This window comes from Coregonus clupeaformis, chromosome 18 (assembly GCF_020615455.1).
Source record: "Coregonus clupeaformis isolate EN_2021a chromosome 18, ASM2061545v1, whole genome shotgun sequence".
NCBI classification, from domain to species: domain Eukaryota; kingdom Metazoa; phylum Chordata; class Actinopteri; order Salmoniformes; family Salmonidae; genus Coregonus; species Coregonus clupeaformis.
The window spans coordinates 34,819,862-34,839,655 of NC_059209.1; the positions used below are offsets into that span (position 1 = coordinate 34,819,862).

General features: G+C 44.3%; 1 protein-coding gene across 2 annotated transcripts; it reads right to left on the reverse strand.

Annotated features, from left to right (window-relative positions):
• Positions 1 to 9,779: 9,779 nt before the first annotated feature.
• LOC121530731 (cytosolic phospholipase A2-like) lies at positions 9,780 to 16,423 on the reverse strand. Of its 2 annotated transcripts, none has more exons than XM_041835930.1 (3): positions 16,386 to 16,423; positions 10,275 to 10,476; positions 9,780 to 10,079 (listed from the first exon to the last, which is right to left on the reverse strand). In XM_041835930.1, exons 2-3 carry the CDS (start codon positions 10,431 to 10,433, stop codon positions 9,819 to 9,821), a joined length of 420 nt encoding a protein of 139 aa, XP_041691864.1. In that variant the 5' UTR covers positions 10,434 to 10,476; positions 16,386 to 16,423; the 3' UTR covers positions 9,780 to 9,818. The 2 variants fall into 2 exon arrangements, with proteins under 2 accessions (XP_041691864.1, XP_041691865.1); XM_041835931.1 differs by lacking the exon at positions 16,386 to 16,423 and adding an exon at positions 10,919 to 11,397.
• Positions 16,424 to 19,794: the final 3,371 nt, after the last annotated feature.

Sequence of the window (19,794 nt, forward strand, 5' to 3'; positions counted from 1 at the left end):
GAGGATCAGCGTGGCAGATGTGTTGTTACCTACCCTTACCACCTGGGGGCGGCCCATCAGGAAGCCCAGGATCCAGTTGCAGAGGGAGGTGTTTAGTCCCAGAGTCCTTAGCTTAGTGATGAGGTTTGAGGGCACTATGTTCTTGAATGCTGAGCTGTAGTCAATGAATAGCATTCTCACGTTGGTGTTCGTTTTGTCCAGGTGGGAAAGGGCAGTGTGGAGTTCAATAGAGATTGCATAATCTGTGGATCTGTTGGGGCGGTATGCAAATTGGAGTGGGTCTTGGGTTTCTGGGATAATGGTGTTGATGTGATCCATGACCAGCCATTCAAAGCACTTCATGGCTACAGACGTGAGTGCTACGGGTTGGTAGTCATTTAGGCAGGTTACCTTAGTTTTCTTGGGCACAGGGACTATGGTGGTCTGTTTGAAACATGTTGGTATTAAAGACTCAGTCAGGGACAGGTTGAAAATGTCAGTGAAGACACTTGCCAGTTGGTCAGCGCATGCTCGGAGTACATGTCCTGGTAATCCGTCTGGCCCTGCAGCCTTGTGAATGTTGACCTGCTTAAAGGTCTTACTCAAATGGCATTGCTAAGGGTGGAGATGGTAAATAGTACAGCATAGAGTTTAGAATAATTCATCAGTAATACCATTGATCACTATCTATATGAAGACAACAGGCGCCACACAGCCCACTGTTTCAGTAGGAGTGGTATTATAAGGACCACTCCTACAGTGACAATGTTTACGTCCCAAATGTCACCCTATTCCCTATATAGTGCACTAATGTTCAAAAGTAGTGCACTGTAAAGTGAATAGGGAGTCATGTGGGACCAAGCCTCTACACACTACAGTTATACCACTCTCTCTGTGACACCTCATACAAACAGCGTCTCTGGCTTCAATAGAAGCTTCATCCCAGGGCCCTATCAACCGGATGAGTTGTAAAACCTTTCGGTTTTATCCTCAATCACTTTGAATGCAGTGAATCCACTTGTGGTTAATATTACAAGATCTAATTAATAAACGTTTTGTATTAAAGAAGTACAGAAGACTACAGAGCTAATTAAAGGTGTAATAATATGCGGCACTCCCACAGTGACAATATACACTGGCTACAGAACATACCCCTCTCTCCTCTCTCTGTGGCGCCACACACAAACACAGGCTGCTGCTGGAAGTCTTCTCTTTCAGCAGCAGCCGTCTGTCTGTCTGTGCTACAGGATCCTAGCCACATCTGCCAAGGGATGAGCCACTCACATGAGAGTAGGGTCAAAGGTTGAAGGTCAAGGTTAATCCTCTTGGGACAGAGCTGCTGTCTCGCTGAAGCTACAGTTGAGGGTTCTCTGCCCCAGGAAACGTTCCATACTATGGGCTCCATCTGTAACTGTGGTGGAACAGGTCCCCAGGTGGTCGTCAGCTGACACATCCTTGTCCCACACCTCCAGCTTCATGTTGTCATTGGCCTCCACAACATTGGGAGGGGGGGTACTAAGCTAACATATGTAATTATTTTAAAATGGTCATACCATGGATTATTTAGGTATTTGATTTTAAATTTTAGGACCCCCTTTAGGTAAAGAATATTTGATAAAATATTGAATATGACCTTTAGTACTATAGCCCATAGAAACGCATTGAATAACGCATTTCTAAATGGGAAAAAAAGACAGTGTCTGTCCTACATATAGGAGATACAAGAAAGCTCATTAAACGTTTCGGGGTTTTTTGGACACATATTTAACCCCTTATTTTTGCCAGCTCCCGTTATTAATTTGGACGTGCATAAAAGCCTTGATGTAGTCTACCTTAATATTATACGCCCACTGGGAGCAAGTATGGTGCCTGTAACTGTATTTAAACATAGCCTTAATCTAAAACAAGTTGTTGTTTTCGTTTTGATTCGAATTGTATTATTCACTCTCTTTCTAAGCATTGTCGATAGTGAATTTAATCTTGCTTATTGACAACGTTTGGCATGTCCATGGCTCAGACATGGCAGACATAATGCCTAGCCTCTATATCAGTGTGAATGCTTCTTACAATGTGGACTACAAACATGTTGAACATATTTAGCAAATATTTTATAGGCCTATATACTGTACATGTTGTTATTTAGTTTCTGTAGGCTATTTAACAAACTAGGTTATAACGGACTAACGTTCGAATAGGAGTTGATGACAACGCAATACATAAAATACAGTAGATACACAATTTGAAGCTTAGCAATGGAGCACGTTCTGATTAGCCAGTGAGGGGTCAAGCCTCAACACACCCACAACTTGTTTATTCATCAAAACCCAGCCCACCGCCAGCTACTGTACCCATAATTCCGGTTGTGAAAATAGCAAAAATATTTCTGATATACCCCCGAACCTATAGCGATTTACTGTAGCGTTAGGTTTTTAAAATAGAGCCCTATAGCCTACATTAACATAAACACTGGTGACACACTGGAGTGGGTTAAAGGGGAATGGAAACACTTTGTTTATATATACTGAACAAAAATATAAACGCAACAGGCAACAATTAGTTTACATCACAGTTAGTGAATATTTCTCCCTTGCCAAGATAATCAATTTACTGAGTTACAGTAAATCATTCAATTGAAATAAATAAATTAGGCCCTAATCTATGGATTTCACATGACTGAGCAGGGGCCCACCCACTGGGGAGCCAGGCCCAGTCAATCAGAATGTTTTTTTTTCTGCACAAAAGGGCTTTATTACAGACAGAAATACTCCTCAGATTCATCAGTTGTCCAGGTGGCTGGTCTCAGACGATCCAGCAGGTGAAGAATCCGGATGTGGAGGTCCTGGGCTGGCGTGATTACACGTGGTCTGCAGTTGTGAGGCCGGTTGGACGTACTGCCAAATTCTCTAAAACGACATTGGTTATGGTAGAGAAATTAACATTACATTTTCTGGTAACAGCTCTGGTGGACATTCCTGCAGTCAGCATGCCAATTTCTCCCTCAAAACTTTAGACATTGGTGGCATTGTGTTGTGTGACAAAACTGAACATTTTAGAGTGGCTTTTTATTGTCCCCAGCACAAGGTGCACATGTGTAATGATCATGTCATTTAATCCGATTATTGATATGCCACACCTGTCAGGTGGATGGATTATCTTGGCAAGGGAGAAATACTCACTAACAGGGATGTAAACGAATTTGTGCACTAAACTTGATAGAAATAAGCTTTTTGTGTGTATGGAACATTTCTGGGATCTTTTATATCAGCTCATGAAACATGGGACCAACACTTCACATGTTGCGTTTATACTTTTGTTCAGTATATTTATATATATATAATCATCTTCAACGTTTACTGTTCCTATAGAACAAGGCATTGGTTTTGTGTCAAAATGTACTACCGGGGTGGAGGAAATCCCATAAGCGTTTAGAGTTTTATTGTTTAGGGGTAGGTCAAGTCCAGCTCCTTCACCAAAAGTAGATGTAGAAGTGGCTCCTGTATCTACCAACATAGGAATTTCTTTCCCTTGTATTTTTACCATAATGTTTGGGCCAGATTGGTCTACCTTTACTCGTGAGCATTGCTGTATTAAAGATATTGTTTTCCGTGAGGGGCGTCCCTATTCTGAGCTATCTCCTCTCCTCTGCGGTTCTAAACTCTTTGGACACTAATTTCTCCAGTGGCCCGGGGTCATGACAGTAGAAGCAGCTTCCATCTCCATTCCTATCTCTATCTCATCCCCCCTGGCTGCTCCGCTGTCACCACCCCTGCCATGCCCGCGACTGCGACCATGGTCCCTGTCAGGAACGCGGCCCCCAGGTTGAAAAGCTCCTGCCTTGTAAAACTGTAGCTAAGGTGCCTGTAAGCAACAATCAGTTTTGGTGGATTTATCTTTCCCATGCAATGCTGAGCTAGGATAGCAACTTCCGGTGGGATTTTAGCCTGCCAACCTTGAGTAATTTGCTTGAGTAGCTCAGAGATCTACCTACTAGCCAGCTCTAGCCTGGACAATTATCGGCCAGTCTGCACAGTCTGCACATCGCGCTATCGAGCCAGAGCATTTAGGATTTTCTGCCGGAATCACTGAATCACTGGATCTTAACACCGGATCATCGCAACTAGCTAGCTGCAACCGAATGGCTGTTGTCATTGTTGGCTAATCACCACTAATCACCACTGTCCTGAAGCCAACCCCATTTAGCCTTGAGCTAGCCTCGAGCCAGGCCCATCTCCCGGCTATCTACCTCTCTGTCAACCGGACGGGACCTCCTAGTGTTGACACGGAGCCCCGCCGATCCATCACGACTGGTCTGCCGACTTAATCGTCTGATGTGGTTTCAACAGGCTTCCCGTTGCGACGACCACGAAGATCCATCTGCTAGCCCCGGCCCGCTAGCACACGCAATCAACAGCCGTGCCTGTAGCGTAGCAGCCACTGAACTGCTCCCGGACTTACTTATTGCTATTCACTGGACGTTATGAGCACTCAGCTACACAGCTGATGCCTGCTGGACTGTTCCTTTATACGGTACTCCATCCTGTTGATCTGTTTAGCCTCAGCTCAAACTTTCGTCGCCATTACCAGCTGTTGTCTTAGCTCTCTCGAATAACACCTGTGACTGCTTTATGCCTATCTCCCATGTCAATGTGCCTTGCCTATTGCTGTTTCGGTTAGTTCTAACTGTACTTTTTCAATGTAGAGCCCCCAGTCCTGCTCAACCTGTCTCAGATAGATCCTTTGTCCCACCCCACACACACGCGGAGACCGGCTCAATCGGTGCCTCCAGTGATGCTATCTCTTTCATCTTTACCCAACGCTAAGGTTTACCTCCACTGTACTCATATCCTTCCATATCCTTGTCTGTACATAATGCCCTGAATCTATTCTACAACTCCCGGAAATCGGCCCCTTTTTTTCTCTGTACCCAATGCACTAGAAGACCAGTTCTTAAAGCCTTCAGTCGTATCATTGCTCTACTCCTCCTCTGTTCCTCTGGTGATGTAGAGGTTAACCCAGGCCCTGCAGCCCCCAGTATCACTCCTGCTCCCCAGGCGCTATCATTTGTTGACTTCTGTAATCGCAAAAGCCTTGGTTTCTTGCATGTTAACATCAGAAGCCTCCTCCCTAAGTTTGAGTAATACACTGCGTTAGCACACTCAGCCAACCCTGATGTTCTAGCAGTGTCTGACTCCTGGCTTAGGAAGGCCACCAAAGATTCTGAAATTTCCATTCCCAACTACAACATTTTCCGTCTAGATAGAACTGCCAAAGGGGGCGGAGTTGCAATCTACTGTAGAGATAGCCTGCAGAGCTCTATCATACTATCCAGGTCTGTGCCCAAACAGTTTGAGATTCTACTGCTTTGTGACCTAAACTGGGATATGCTTAACACCCCGGCCATCCTACAATCTAATTTAGATGCCCTCAATCTCACAAAAATTATCAAGGAACCTACCAGGTACAACCCTAAATCCGTTAACATGGGCACCCTCATAGATATCATCCTGACTAATTTACCCTCTAAATACACCTCTGCTGTCTCAGCGATCACTGCCTCATTGCCTGCGTCTGTAATGGGTCCGCGGTCAAACGACCACCCCTCATCACTGTCAAACGCTCCCTAAAACACTTCAGCAAGCAGGCCTTTCTAATTGGTGGTCCTCTGTAGCTCAGCTGGTAGAGCACGGCGCTTGTAACGCCAAGGTAGTGGGTTCGATCCCCAGGACCACCCATACACAAAAAAAATGTATGCACGCACGACTGTAAGTCTCTTTGGATAAAAGCGTCTGCTAAATGGCATATTATTATTAATTGACCTGGCCCGGGTATCCTGGATGGATATTGACCTCATTCCATAAGTAGAGGATGCCTAGTTGTTCTTCAAAAGTGCTTTCCTCTCCATCTTAAATAAGCATGCCCCATTCAAAAAATTCCGAACTAAGAACAGATATAGCCCCTGGTTCACCCCAGACTTGACTACCCTTGATAAGCACAAAAACATCCTGTGGCGTACGGCATTAGCATCGAACAGCCCCCGCGATATGCAACTTTTCAGGGAAGTCAGGAACCAATATACACAATCAGTTAGGAAAGCACAGGCTAACTTTTTCAAACAGAAATTTGCATCCTGTAGCACTAACTCCAAAAAGTTTTGGGACACTGTAAAGTCCATGGAGAATAAGAGCACCTCCTCCCAGCTGCCCAGTGCACTGAGGCTAGGAAACACTGTCACTACCGATAAATCTACGATAATCTAAAATTTCAACAAGCATTTTGCTAGGGCTGACCATGCTTTCCACCTGGCTACCCCTACCCCGGCCACCAGCTCTGCACCCTCCAACGCAACTTGCCCATGCCCCCCAAACGGTTACAGACCTATATCCATCCTGCCCTGCCTTTCAAAAGTATTTGAAAGCCAAGTTAACAAACAGATCACCCACCATTTAGAATCTCACCGTACCTTCTCCGCTATGCAATTTGGTTTCCGAGCTGGTGATGGGTGTACCTCAGCCACGCTCAAGGTCCAAAACGATATAATAACCGCGATCGATAAAAGACAGTACTGTGCAGCCGTCTTCATTGACCTGGCCAAGGCTTTTGACTCTGTCAATCACCGCATTCTTATTGGCAGACTAAATAGCCTTGGTTTCTCAAATGACTGCCTCGCCTGGTTCACCAACTACTTCTCAGATAGAGTTCAATGTGTCAAATCGGAGGGCCTGTTGTCTGGACCTATGGCAGTCTCTATGGGGGTGCCACAGGGTTCAATTCTCGGGCCGACTCTATTCTCTGTGTATATCAATGATGTTGCTCTTGCTGCTGGTGACTCTCAGGTCCACATCTACGCAGATGACACCATTTTGTATACATCTGGCCCTTCATTGGACACTGTGTTAACAAACCTCCAAACGAGCTTCAATGCCATACAACACTCCTTCCGTGGCCTCCAACTGCTATTAAGCGCTAGTAAAACTAAATGCATGCTCTTCAATCGAACGCTGCTTGCACCCGCCTGCCCGACTAGAATCAGTACTCTCGGCGGCTCTGACTTAGAATATGTGGACAACTACAAATACCTAGGTGTCTGGTTAGACTGTAAACTCTCCTTCCAGACTCACATTAAGCATCTCCAATCCAAAGTTAAATCTAGAATTGGCTTCCTATTTCGCAACAAAGCCTCCTTCACTCATGCTGCTAAACATGCCCTCGTAAAACTGACTATCCTACCGATCCTTGACTTCGGCGATGTCATTTACAAAATAGCTTCCAACACTCTACTCAGCAAATTGGATGTAGTCTATCACAGTGCCATCCGTTTTGTCACCAAAGCCCCATATACTACCCACCATTGTGACCTGTACACTCTCGTTGGCTGGCCCTCACTACATATTCGTCGCCAAACCCACTGGCTCCAGGTCATCTATAAATCCCTTCTAGGCAAATCCCCTATCTTAGCTCATATGGCCTATTTATTGCCTTACCTCCATAGCTTACTACATTTGCACACACTGTATATAGATTTTCTATTTTCTCTTGTGTTATTGGCTGTACGTTTTTGTTTATTCCATATGTAACTCTGTGTTGTTGTTGTTTTTTCCGCACTGCTTTGCTTTATCTTGGCCAGGTCGCAGTTGTAAATGAGAACTTGTTCTCAACTGGCTTACCTGGTTAAATAAAGGTGAAATTAAAATAAAATACATCAGACACCATTCCAGAGTGCTTGAAAAATATGTATTTCACTCTGCTCGAGAAACTGTAGGCATCTTCCCCCTCAGTCATAAGACAGGATGTCATTTTGGTCCAAGCTACCTGATTAGAGTAGCGGTGTAACGCTAGTGCTTTTAGCGCTTCTATTTGCTCTGGTGGGGTCTCCAAATCAGTGTCCCTAGCCAATTGGGTCCAGCAAACTAAATGTACAACATCTCCAGTGGTGCGTGAATAAACGTTTACATTGTTTGCACTTCGATAAGCTGGAGGAGGAGGAGGTGGAGGAAAATCTGAGGGACATTTTAGGTGTTCCAGTGGAGGAAGCAAAACCACTGGTGGTGGGGGTTGAGGCTGTTAGGGGGAGCTGAGGGAGGAGTCGGTTCATCTGCCCCTTGTGGCTTTTTCCTTGATTTAATTATTGACGAAGGAAATGATTAACGTGGCGATGATATTTCCCAGACCCTTTAGACAGTCATACAATGCTTTAATCTTATCTTTATCAAATTATCCGCAAAGGGACCACTCTGAACATTTCTTAGAATACTTTTTACACCACTTACGTACACTTCACACCCTGATCTGTTTCACCTGTCTTATGCTTGTCTCCACCCCCCACCAGGTGTCTCCCATTTGTTCCCATTATCTCCTGTGTATTTATACCTGCGTTTCCTGTTTGTCTGTTGCCAGTTCGTCTTGTCAAGCCTACCAGCGTGGTTTTCCCCATACCCCCGTTTCCGCTCTAGCCCCCGTTTTCTCGTTTTTCCGGTTTTGACCACTCTGCCATGTCATTCTCATCCGGGTCAAAGTACCAAATGTTGTGGAAAACTTGATCCAAAGATTTAGGCAGAGACTCATTTAAAGTATAATAGTGAATATTCAATATAAGCAGCTACCAGGTAGATCTGTATCTGGTCACAGTCAGGGAAGGAACTCTCTGGTGAGATGGTTACATGTCCCTCAAATAGAAGGGTGATAATACGATCAGATTGGTTGCATAAGTATTTTATACAAGCAGCAGTTCCAGAACACAATGGCCTTGTTTCAGGGTGCAGACATAACAGGAGTCTAATGCAGTGTTTCAAAAAGTGACATCCCATCACAGCAGTAAAGGAATACATTCACAATCACTGACAAATATTAGGAGAAAACCTAAACACTTCATGGCGATTTAAAGAAAGAACCAAACTGAGACCACTATGCTGAAACACAGTTGTTTTATTGATGTCTAAAGGGAGGACCATGAGATCAGAGTGAGGGGGGGGGCGGGGGGGGGGACTAGGTATATTAGTCTATTGTGATTCAGAACACAGTTTAGAGCTGTGTCTGGGGACCCAAAGGGGAGCACGTTTTAGTTTTTGCACTATCACTACGCTAAAATACTTGATTCAACTAATCAACTCATCATCAAGCCTTTAGTTGAGTCAGGTGTGTTAGTGCAAGGGCAAAAAAAAAAAGCTAAGTGCACCCCCCAGGTGTAGACGGTGTTTGGAATCAAAGTGAGGTCAGAGTTTTGACAGGTTGTTGTGGATAAGAGGAGGGGCTTTACTCTAGGCTTGGGTTTCTCGTATGTAGGAGTAGTACAGGGTCTACTGTAGGGGCTCTAGGGTGTAGGAGTAGTACAGGGTCTACTATAGAGGCTCTAGGGTGTAGGAGTAGTACAGGGTCTAGTATAGAGGCTCTAGGGTGTAGGAGTAGTACAGGGTCTACTGTAGGGGCTCTAGGGTGTAGGAGTAGTACAGGGTCTACTGTAGAGGCTCTAGGGTGTAGGAGTAGTACAGGGTCTACTGTAGAGGATCTAGGATGTAGGAGTAGTACAGGGTCTACTGTAGAGGCTCTAGGGTGTAGGAGTAGTACAGGGTCTACTGTAGATGCTCTAGGGTGTAGGAGTAGTACAGGGTCTACTGTAGAGGCTCTAGGGTGTAGGAGTAGTACAGGGTCTACTGTAGAGGCTCTAGGGTGTAGGAGTAGTATAGGGTCTACTGTAGAGGCTCTAGGGTGTAGGAGTAGGACAGGGTCTACTGTAGAGGCTCTAGGGTGTAGGAGTAGGACAGGGTCTACTGTAGAGGCTCTAGGGTGTAGGAGTAGTACAGGGTCTAGTATAGAGGCTCTAGGGTGTAGGAGTAGTACAGGGTCTACTGTAGGGGCTCTAGGGTGTAGGAGTAGTACAGGGACCCTCCTTTCTTCAGGAAACATTGATGCTGCCAAGTTCCGTTCTTGATGGAGCGCTCACAGGTCCCCAGCAGGTCGTCGAAGACCACGTCGGAGTCGTACACCTCCAGCCTCAGGAGGTCATTCTCACGGGCATTGAAGAAGTTGAAGTCCTCCTTCCACCAGGGGTCAGTGTTGTCGTTCTTTACCTCTGTCTTCCCACCGTAGCCGGAGCCCATAAACACCTGAATTATAATAATGATAATACACATCCTCATCATTATCATCATTAATAGATGCTCATAGTAAAGGGGGGAAGGGGGACTCACCATCTAATCTCCACTAATGTAGAGCACTAGCACCTGGCTATTTTGCACCTGACAGATCACCACACATCATCTATCATGGTGGACAGGTGACTCAGGTGAGGAGAGATTTACCTTGACGTAGGGATCAGGGGTCTGGAACAAGCCGCTGTTCAGGTCGCTGGCACGGAGGTTGAAGACCTTGAGGACCTTACGTTCCTCCGCTGCATAGATCTGGACCACAGTCAGAACACACACCACCAGCAGGCAGCACAGAAGAGAGGAGGAGGACATGGCTCTCAGTTAGATAGGGCTTGATCCGTGGAGGGGAAGACAACTAGGAGGGGAGGGGAGGGGGGGGGCAGAGCAAAAGAGAGAAGAGAGGCAGAGAGAGAGAGAAGAGAGGCAGAGAGAGAGAGAGAGAAGAGAGGCAGAGAGAGAGAGAGAAGAGAGGCAGAGAGAGAGAGAGAAGAGAGGCAGAGAGAGTGAATGTGAGAGAGCGAGAAAAGATACATAAAAAACTTAAAGAGAACATAAGAGCTCGTCACAGAGCATAAACCGTTTTCAAACAGTGAAGATACGCACATAACAATGTATATCCATTTCAAGGTCTCGATCAATTTAGGAATTACAACTAGGAGAGAAAAGGAGAGAATGCGAGGAAGAGAGGAAGAGAGAGAGAGAAGCCAAGATACTTCTGAGGAAAACCAACCAAATACAGACAAAGAAAAGACTACAGAGACAGTGAGAGATAGAAAGAGAGTTTGGCGGTCCTTTACCTCAGCCTTGTAGCCTTTGAATGTTGGGCGTTCTACCCCTTTAAACATAACATTCTGTACACTCCCCTCAGCCCCCTCCCCTCTAAAGGTGATAGCAGCATACATATGGTCAGTTCTCAAGCATCGTCTCAGCCAATGAGCGTCCACGGTGCTGCCTATGAGACGGTAACACCCTATACTACATGGCAAGCAGGGGTGTGAACTGAAATCCTTAGTTGCATCCCAAAAGGCACCCTATTCCCAATATAGCACCATAGGCCTTGGTCAAAAGTAGAGCAAAATGTAGGGAATATGGTGGAATTTGGGACGAAGTCCTGGTTAACAGAGGTAGAAATGGTCATTACATAATCAAAGGTAGGTTAGGGTACGCCTGTGAGAAAAGGCTTTCCTCCAACAAGTGGGTGACAACAGGGGCCAACCATGTTGTCAACATCAGTACTTGGCAGACTAAATAGCCTTGGTTTCTCAAATGACTGCCTCGCCTGGTTCACCAACTACTTCTCAGATAGAGTTCAATGTGTCAAATCGGAGGGCCTGTTGTCTGGACCTCTGGCAGTCTCTATGGGGGTGCCACAGGGTTCAATTCTCTGGCCGACTCTATTCTCTGTGTATATCAATGATGTTGCTCTTGCTGCTGGTGACTCTCAGATCCACCTCTACACAGACAACACCATTTTGTATACATCTTGCCCTTCATTGGACACTGTGTTAACAAACCTCCAAACGAGCTTCAATGCCATACAACACTCCTTCCGTGGCCTCCAACTGTTCTTAAACGCTAGTAAAACTAAATGCATGCTCTTCAATCGAACGCTGCTTGCACCCGCCTGCCCGACTAGAATCAGTACTCTCGGCGGCTCTGACTTAGAATATGTGGACAACTACAAATACCTAGGTGTCTGGTTAGACTGTAAACTCTCCTTCCAGACTCACATTAAGAATCTCCAATCCAAAGTTAAATCTAGAATCGGCTTCCTATTTCGCAACAAAGCCTCCTTCATTCATGCTGCTAAACATGCCCTCGTAAAACTTACTATCCTACCGATCCTTGACTTCGGCAATGTCATTTACAAAATAGCTTCCAACACTCTACTCAGCAAATTGGATGTAGTCTATCACAGTGCCATCCGTTTTGTCACCAAAGCCCCATATACTACCCACCATTGTGACCTGTACACTCTCATTGGCTGGCCCTCACTACATATTCGTCGCCAAACCCACTGGCTCCAGGTCATCTATAAATCCCTTCTAGGCAAATCCCGCCTTATCTTAGCTCATTGGTCACCATAGCAACACCCACCCGTAGTATGCGTTCCAGCAGGTATATCTCACTGGTCATCCCCAAAACCAACACCTCCTTTGGTCGCCATTCCTTCCAGTTCTCCGCTGCAAATGACTGGAACGAACTGCAAAAATCTCTGAAGCTGGAGTCACTTATCTCCCTCACTATTTTTAAGCATCAGTTGTCAGAGCATTTTACCGATCACTGCACCTGTACACAGCCCATCTGTAATTAGCCCACCCAACTACCTCATCCCCAATAAAGGTTAAATTAATAAACAAACTTGTTTATTACCGTTTCCCACTACTGAGTTGAACTGAGCCAAAGCAAGCTGTACAAGGCTGACCTGGTTACGTATCCATCAACGTTTCTGGAGCCGCGTTGGAAAGGACAATGTGAAACGAAAAGATCTGCGCTAGCACGGTTCAGATCGGCATGATAAAGGTTTCCACTCACCACAATGTCACTGCCATAGTAATATAATTAATAGAACCATTTAAGTCTTCATTGATCTGTGCGATAGCAAACTCTCATGGGATAGCTAAAAACAAGATTTGCTACAATAGACTGTCCTAACAGTCGTAAATGTTACCCATGGCGACGTCATCCACTGAACGCCCTTTCCTCCTCAAAAGAGTCAAGAGTTAATCTTACAAAAAACTATAAACCTGTAGCTAATATCGACCTTCTTGTCTTCATGACATAATTCCACTCTCTGATTTAAGATATCTTGTGGTTGTAGAATCAGTATTTATTACATTCGAAATGTGCACGAAAATTTGCCACCTAGCTAGCTTGTCTGCTGGCTGGCTGAACCAGTCTCAAATCAATCCATTTGAAACTACGTGGATGCTAAACAAAGGCAGTTCACACACTCAGTGCTGAATACTCCCTCTAGCTAGCGTGTGTAGTGAAATGTTTGCTAATAGCAACAAACATTTTTTTTGTTCATGATACGGCAGTTTCTGTTCTGCAGCACACTGACAGCTCTAGCTGTGACATTATCACGTTGGCCAAATGTAGCTAGCTAGGGAGCGAGGCACAGTGCCAGCTGTCAGATACAAGCTGATTTCTGAGAACAGTCCCATAACACTGGTTGTCACGTTCGTTTACAGACGGGTCAGACCAAGGCGCACCGTGATATACGTACATGTTTATTTAAATGAATAAACAACCGACAAAACGTGAAGTCCAAGGCAACACAACATACCTTAACACGGAACAAGATCCCACATCCCACTAGTGCCAATAGGTTGCCTAAGTATGGTCCCCAATCAGAGACAACGAGCGACAGCTGCCTCTGATTGGGAACCACACCCGGCCAAACATAGATCTAGACATACTAGACTGTAAACATATAGATCTACACCACATAGAAAATCACACCCTGACTCAACAAATAAGAGTCCCCCCAGAGTCAGGGCGTGACACTGGTGCTGTACAACTTCATCAACAAGCTGGCAAACTAGCTACCGTAATGGCCATTCAAATAAGCTTTCTCTAGGCTGCTAGTTGGAGCCAGTTTGCTCAGCTCATCGAGCTCATAGAGCATGGTTTGCAGTACTAGCCAGTGCGTCATAGTTATGGAGAGCGCAAGTATAGAGTACCACAGTATGAGTCTATTTTAAGTGTTTCCAAAATCCCCTATGGGAAAAATGAATGATGGAAAAACAATTGGATCCATTTCCCTGTTTGACCGTTAGGTGTTATGGGTATTATGACACCTCCACTGCGGGGCTCTATTGGCTGCACCCAGAGTGGAAGAAGCGAAGCGAGAGAGATAACTGGGCCCAAAATCTGTCTTCTCCAGCAGGTGCATTGTTTTGTTTTTATCGCTCACCAAGCAAGGAGTTTTTTGTATGGAGGTCAATAAGAGAGTGTCGAATTTTGTTAACAAATAGTTTAATGGCTTATTTGCTACGTGTGGCTTATTTGTTCGAATATAAGTTCCGTAATGCTTAGGTTGTTACCAGTGTACTGATGTAAGTAGGACGGACACGTGACTTCCCGGCAACTTGGAGACAAAACACTTCAGAGCCCTGTAATATCCTGCTAGGATATATTATGTTCATTGTGATTACGTCTAGCCTATCACATGCTGCATCATTGGCATAAAAGTATAAAAGTAACGTACGTGCGCTTGATGTAAACTTACATGACCTTTATGCCAATGATGCAGCATGTGATAGGCTAGACGTAATCACACTGAACATAATATAGAAGTACAGTCATAAGAATACGATTGAATTCAATGCATACATACCTGTTATCTTCGAAAGAAGGGAGATGTAAAATCCTGCTAGGATATATTATGTTCAGCGTGATTACTTCTAGCCTATCACAACTTTTAACCAGGGCCCATAGTAGTGCACTAAATAGTGAATAGGGTGCTATTTGGGATACAGCCTGTGTTCGTATTGGTGCTGGATACCACTGGGAATGGACCACATGTGGTTTAATATGAGCTTATTCTGCAGGCCACGGGGGCTTTATAAAATGGTACGAGGCATTGGGATAACTTGTGGATGATCATGGCTTTATTCAGGAACGTTTATTGGGCTACTCTGATGTGTCAAGTGGGCGAGATGCGCAGTCTGTGTTTGACTTTATGAATTTTGAGATGTCTGAGGTTAACTTCATAGAGAAACCCATTGTCCAAACCTACAACGGCGCAGCTGTAATGGAATGGGGGGTGGGAGGGCGTGGCCTGACAATTCAAGTCTTTCAAAGACAAAATGGTTGAGACTTTCCCAACAAACTGTATCTACATGGAAGACATTCCAACAACCTGTATCTACATGAAAGACATTCCAACAACCTGTATCTACATGGAAGACATTCCAACAACCTGTATCTACATGAAAGACATTCCAACAACCTATATCTACATGAAAGACATCCCAACAACCTATATCTACATGAAAGACATCCCAACAACCTGTATCTACATGGAAGACATCCCAACAACCTGTATCTACATGGAAGACATTCCAACAACCTGTATCTACATGGAAGACATTCCAACAACCTATATCTACATGGAAGACATTCCAGGTCCAACAGATAGGAGGTAGATTAGGGTTGGGAATTTTGGGGTTAGCCTACATTAAAGACAGGTTAATAGTTGCTTCTGACATTGCAGTGTGCACTGTAGGTTAGTGCTGGGGGGGGTTAGGGTTTTAGGTGGGGCTGAGGAGAGGTGAAGGGGGTGGATAATGGCAGTTTTAGATGGCAGTGGTGTAAGCACAGCACAGCGAGGGGCACTGCTGTCCACCCATCCTATCTGTAAACAGCTCTGTTACTGAGGGCGTGGCCTGACAATTCAAGTCTTTCAAAGACAAAATGGATGAGACTTTTCACAAAACTTGGTATAATATTGACATAGTATTTGCCTCTAGGATCGATGACCTCACTATGATGGATCATCTGGCATTTTGGCCTGCTGAACCGATTTCCGCAAAACGAAATGTTCGGCATCTATAGACCAGGATCTTAATATGTTCAATAAGTTGATATTAAATGTAATTGCCGCTGTGAGCCAATGAACTTGAGTGAGGGTGTGGCCTGACATCTCAAGTCTTTCAAATACAAAATGGTTGAGAATTGTCACCAAACATTTACATTTTATTTTACATTTACATTTTAGTCATTTAGCAGACGCTCTTATCCAGAGCGACTTACAGTTAGCACATACATTATTTTATCGAACCCACAACCCTGGCGTTGCAAACGCCATGCTCTACCAACTGAGCTACATCCCCTGCTGGCCATTCCCTCCCCTACCCTGGACGACGCTGGGCCAATTGTGCGCCGCCCCATGGGTCTCCCGGTCGCGGCCGGCTAAAACAATTACATAGTATGCCAGGAGCTGAGCCCAAATGCAAACATTCCTGTGAAGGAAATATAGTAGGGGTGTAACGATTCGTTTTAACAACGATTCGATTTGTATCACGATTCGTGGTTGTCGATACGATTCAAGGACGATATTGGTTAATTTAGAACGATACGATCCGAAACGATTCAGTGACTTGAAATCGATTCAGTAACCTTTTAGCCAAAAATTCAACCAGTGTGACTGAAATAAATACCTGGTAACCAGTTGCATTTTAATGGCTGGCAATAGTCTTGATATTTTTAACAGTGTTTCATGCCTCCATGCAGACCATCTGGTATTATGAAACTTACCCAGTTCCACAAAGGAGATCCCATTTTCTTCACATAGCTTTATTCAGTGCAGCAGTTTTTTTTGCTCCACCTTTTTGTAAATAAAACTGCAGCAGCTTGACCACAGAGCGATGAAATGTCTCACAGTAAGGAACGTTGCGATCAGCTGATTTCGCGCAATTCTACAGACTGTGCACAAGGGAGTCTCCAACCGCAGCATGTTGCCGGACGTTTCTTTGTAGGTGGCAAAACGCCAAAGAAGCTGCTTAATGTCTGTTGCTTTTTGGACATCCCTGACAGTAGTTGACAAGCAACATGTCATGTGTAAGGTTAGATGAGAAGATCGGTCAAGTACGCAAAGGCGCGTAGTAACACAAGTGGCATTACGCATTCCTGATTTTTGTCGCGCTTGCGTATCTGCGTACCAGTTATGTGCACCCCTGCATATAAAGTCTGACGTGCTTAAATCCAATGGGTTATTTCCTAGTATCGATACAATCGATTTATTACATTTTAAAACGATGTTAGATCGATATATGTTGTCCAAAAGGCCAACTCGCCGAGCACAGATCGATGTAGTTGGAATATATGAATATAAATCGATACATCGATGTCGTAGATGGATCGTTACACCCCTAAAATATAGGAGGCATATATTCTGCCGTTCATACATACATATTATTATTATTATTATACATGTGTCTTCTTCCATGGTTTTCAAACACTATATTAGTGTCCTTCGCTGGTAAAACAAACTGACCAATGGCAGCCCGAGTGCACTTTTCACATTTTCACAAAACTTTGTACAACAATTACAAAGTAGGCCAGGAGGTCACAACTGAGCCCAAATGAAAATTATTCATAAAATGGCAAAATAGGAAGTATAGTCTGCAATTCATGCACGCGTGCTCTTCCATGGTGTTTTAGCCTCAGACTTGCCTGAGGCGCTCATCTAGTAAGACCCATGTTGGCCCGGTTTGGCCCATGTTGGCCCGGGTTGGCCCGGGTTGGCCCGGGTTGGCCCATGTTGGCCCGGGTTGGCCCAGGTTGGCCCGGGTTGGCCCGGGTTGGCCCAGGTTCGAATCCTGCCACTGCTGCTTTCAGATAGGCATCCCTTGACAGTGAGGAATTGTTGTTGTTGTGCCTAAACAAAATGTGATGACTTACAAAATAACAAATGACTTATAAAATAATAAATGACTTATAAAATAATAAATGACTTATAAACTAATAAATGACTTATTAAATAATAAATGACTTGTAAAATAATAAATGACTTATAAAATAATAAATGACTTATAAAATAATAAATGACTTATAAAATAATAAATGACTTATAAACTAAGGGTGTTATAAGACAGTAGAAAGGCCAAAAGGACCCTGGGTCATCGCTGCCTGCAGCTACAGTATATTTGTTATAGTTTTTTCTGTTGTTGGTTACTTTTTGATTTTTTGATAACACAGACACTTAACACTGAAACTCACTCTGATTTTTTATTTTATTTTTAACTAGGCAAGTCAGTTAAGAACAAAGTCTTAGAACAAATTCTTATTTACAATGACGGCCTACACCGGCCAAACCCGGACGACGCTGGACCAATTGTGCGCCGCCCTATGGGACTCCCAATCACGTCCGGTTGTGATACAGCCTGGAATCGAACCAGGGGGTCTGTAGTGACGCCTCAAGCACTGAGATGCAGTGCCTTAGACCGCTGCGCCACTCGAGGGAGCTGAACTACGCAGCGACCCAGATCCTCCACTGTCCCAGACATCACACTCCCATTCATATGTTTTGTATTGTATGTTTTGTATGTATAACGTATTTGGAGTATTTGGAAAATATACTGTATACTGTATACAATAACAACATAATATAATTTTGTCCTGCAGGATTGCATTAGTACTGTGGGATTGCATTAGTACTGTGGGATTGCATTAGTACTGTGGGATTGCATTAGTACTGTGGGATTGCATTAGTACTGTGGGATTGCATTATTACTGTGGGATTGCATTATTACTGTGGGATTGCATTAGTACTGTGGGATTGCATTAGTACTGTGGGATTGCATTAGTACTGTGGGATTGCATTAGTACTGTGGGATTGCATTAGTACTGTGGGATTGCATTATTACTGTGGGATTGCATTAGTACTGTGGGATTGCATTATTACTGTGGGATTGCATTATTACTGTGGGATTGCATTAGTACTGTGGGATTGCATTAGTACTGTGGGATTGCATTAGTACTGTGGGATTGCATTAGTACTGTGGGATTGCATTAGTACTGTGGGATTGCATTAGTACTGTGGGATTGCATTAGTACTGTGGGATTGCATTAGTACTGTGGGATTGCATTAGTACTGTGGGATTGCATTATTACTGTGGGATTGCATTAGTACTGTGGGATTGCATTAGTACTGTGGGATTGCATTAGTACTGTGGGATTGCATTAGTACTGTGGGATTGCATTATTACTGTGGGATTGCATTAGTACTGTGGGATTGCATTAGTACTGTGGGATTGCATTAGTACTGTGGGATTGCATTAGTACTGTGGGATTGCATTATTACTGTGGGATTGCATTAGTACTGTGGGATTGCATTAGTACTGTGGGATTGCATTAGTACTGTGGGATTGCATTAGTACTGTGGGATTGCATTATTACTGTGGGATTGCATTAGTACTGTGGGATTGCATTATTACTGTGGGATTGCATTAGTACTGTGGGATTGCATTATTACTGTGGGATTGCATTAGTACTGTGGGATTGCATTATTACTGTGGGATTGCATTAGTACTGTGGGATTGCATTAGTACTGTGGGATTCCTGCAAGTCACCTGCACAATTCCTTCACAGAGGCACAAATTCCTGCAGGAGTCCTGTGGGACTTTTTTGTAAGGGTCACTGACAAATATTAGGAGAAAACCTAAACACTTCATGGTGATTTAAAGAAAGAACCAAACTGAGACCATTATGCTGAAATACAGTTGTTATATTGATGTCTAAAGGGAGGACCATGAGATCAGAGTGAGGGGGGGGGGGGGGGACTAGGTATATTAGTCTATTGTAATTCAGAACACAGTTTATAGCTGTGTCTGGGGACCCAAAGGGGAGCACGTTTTTAGTTTTTGCCCTATCACTACACTAAAACACTAGATTCAACTAATCAACTCATCATCAAGCCTTTAGTTGAGTCAGGTGTGTTAGTGCTAGGGGACAAAATAACTACGTGCACCCCCCAGGTCCCCAGGACCAGGATTGGGAAACACTGGTGTAGAGGGTGTTTGGAATTAGAGTGAGGTCAGAGTTTTGACAGGTTGTTGTGGATAAGAGGAGAGGCTTTGGTCTAGGCTTGGGGCTCTCAGGTGGAGTAGTACAGGGTCTACTGTAGGGGTTCTAGGGTATAGGAGTAGTACAGGGTCTACTGTTG

Coding starts and splice junctions, on each gene's coding strand:
- LOC121530731 (XM_041835930.1), bottom strand. CDS start 10,433: ATGTCCTCCTCCTCTCTTCTGTGCTGCCTGCTGGTGGTGTGTGTTCTG. Junction 10,080..10,274: donor CCCCTGATCCCTACGTCAAG/GTAAATCTCTCC, acceptor ATTATAATTCAG/GTGTTTATGGGCTCCGGCTA.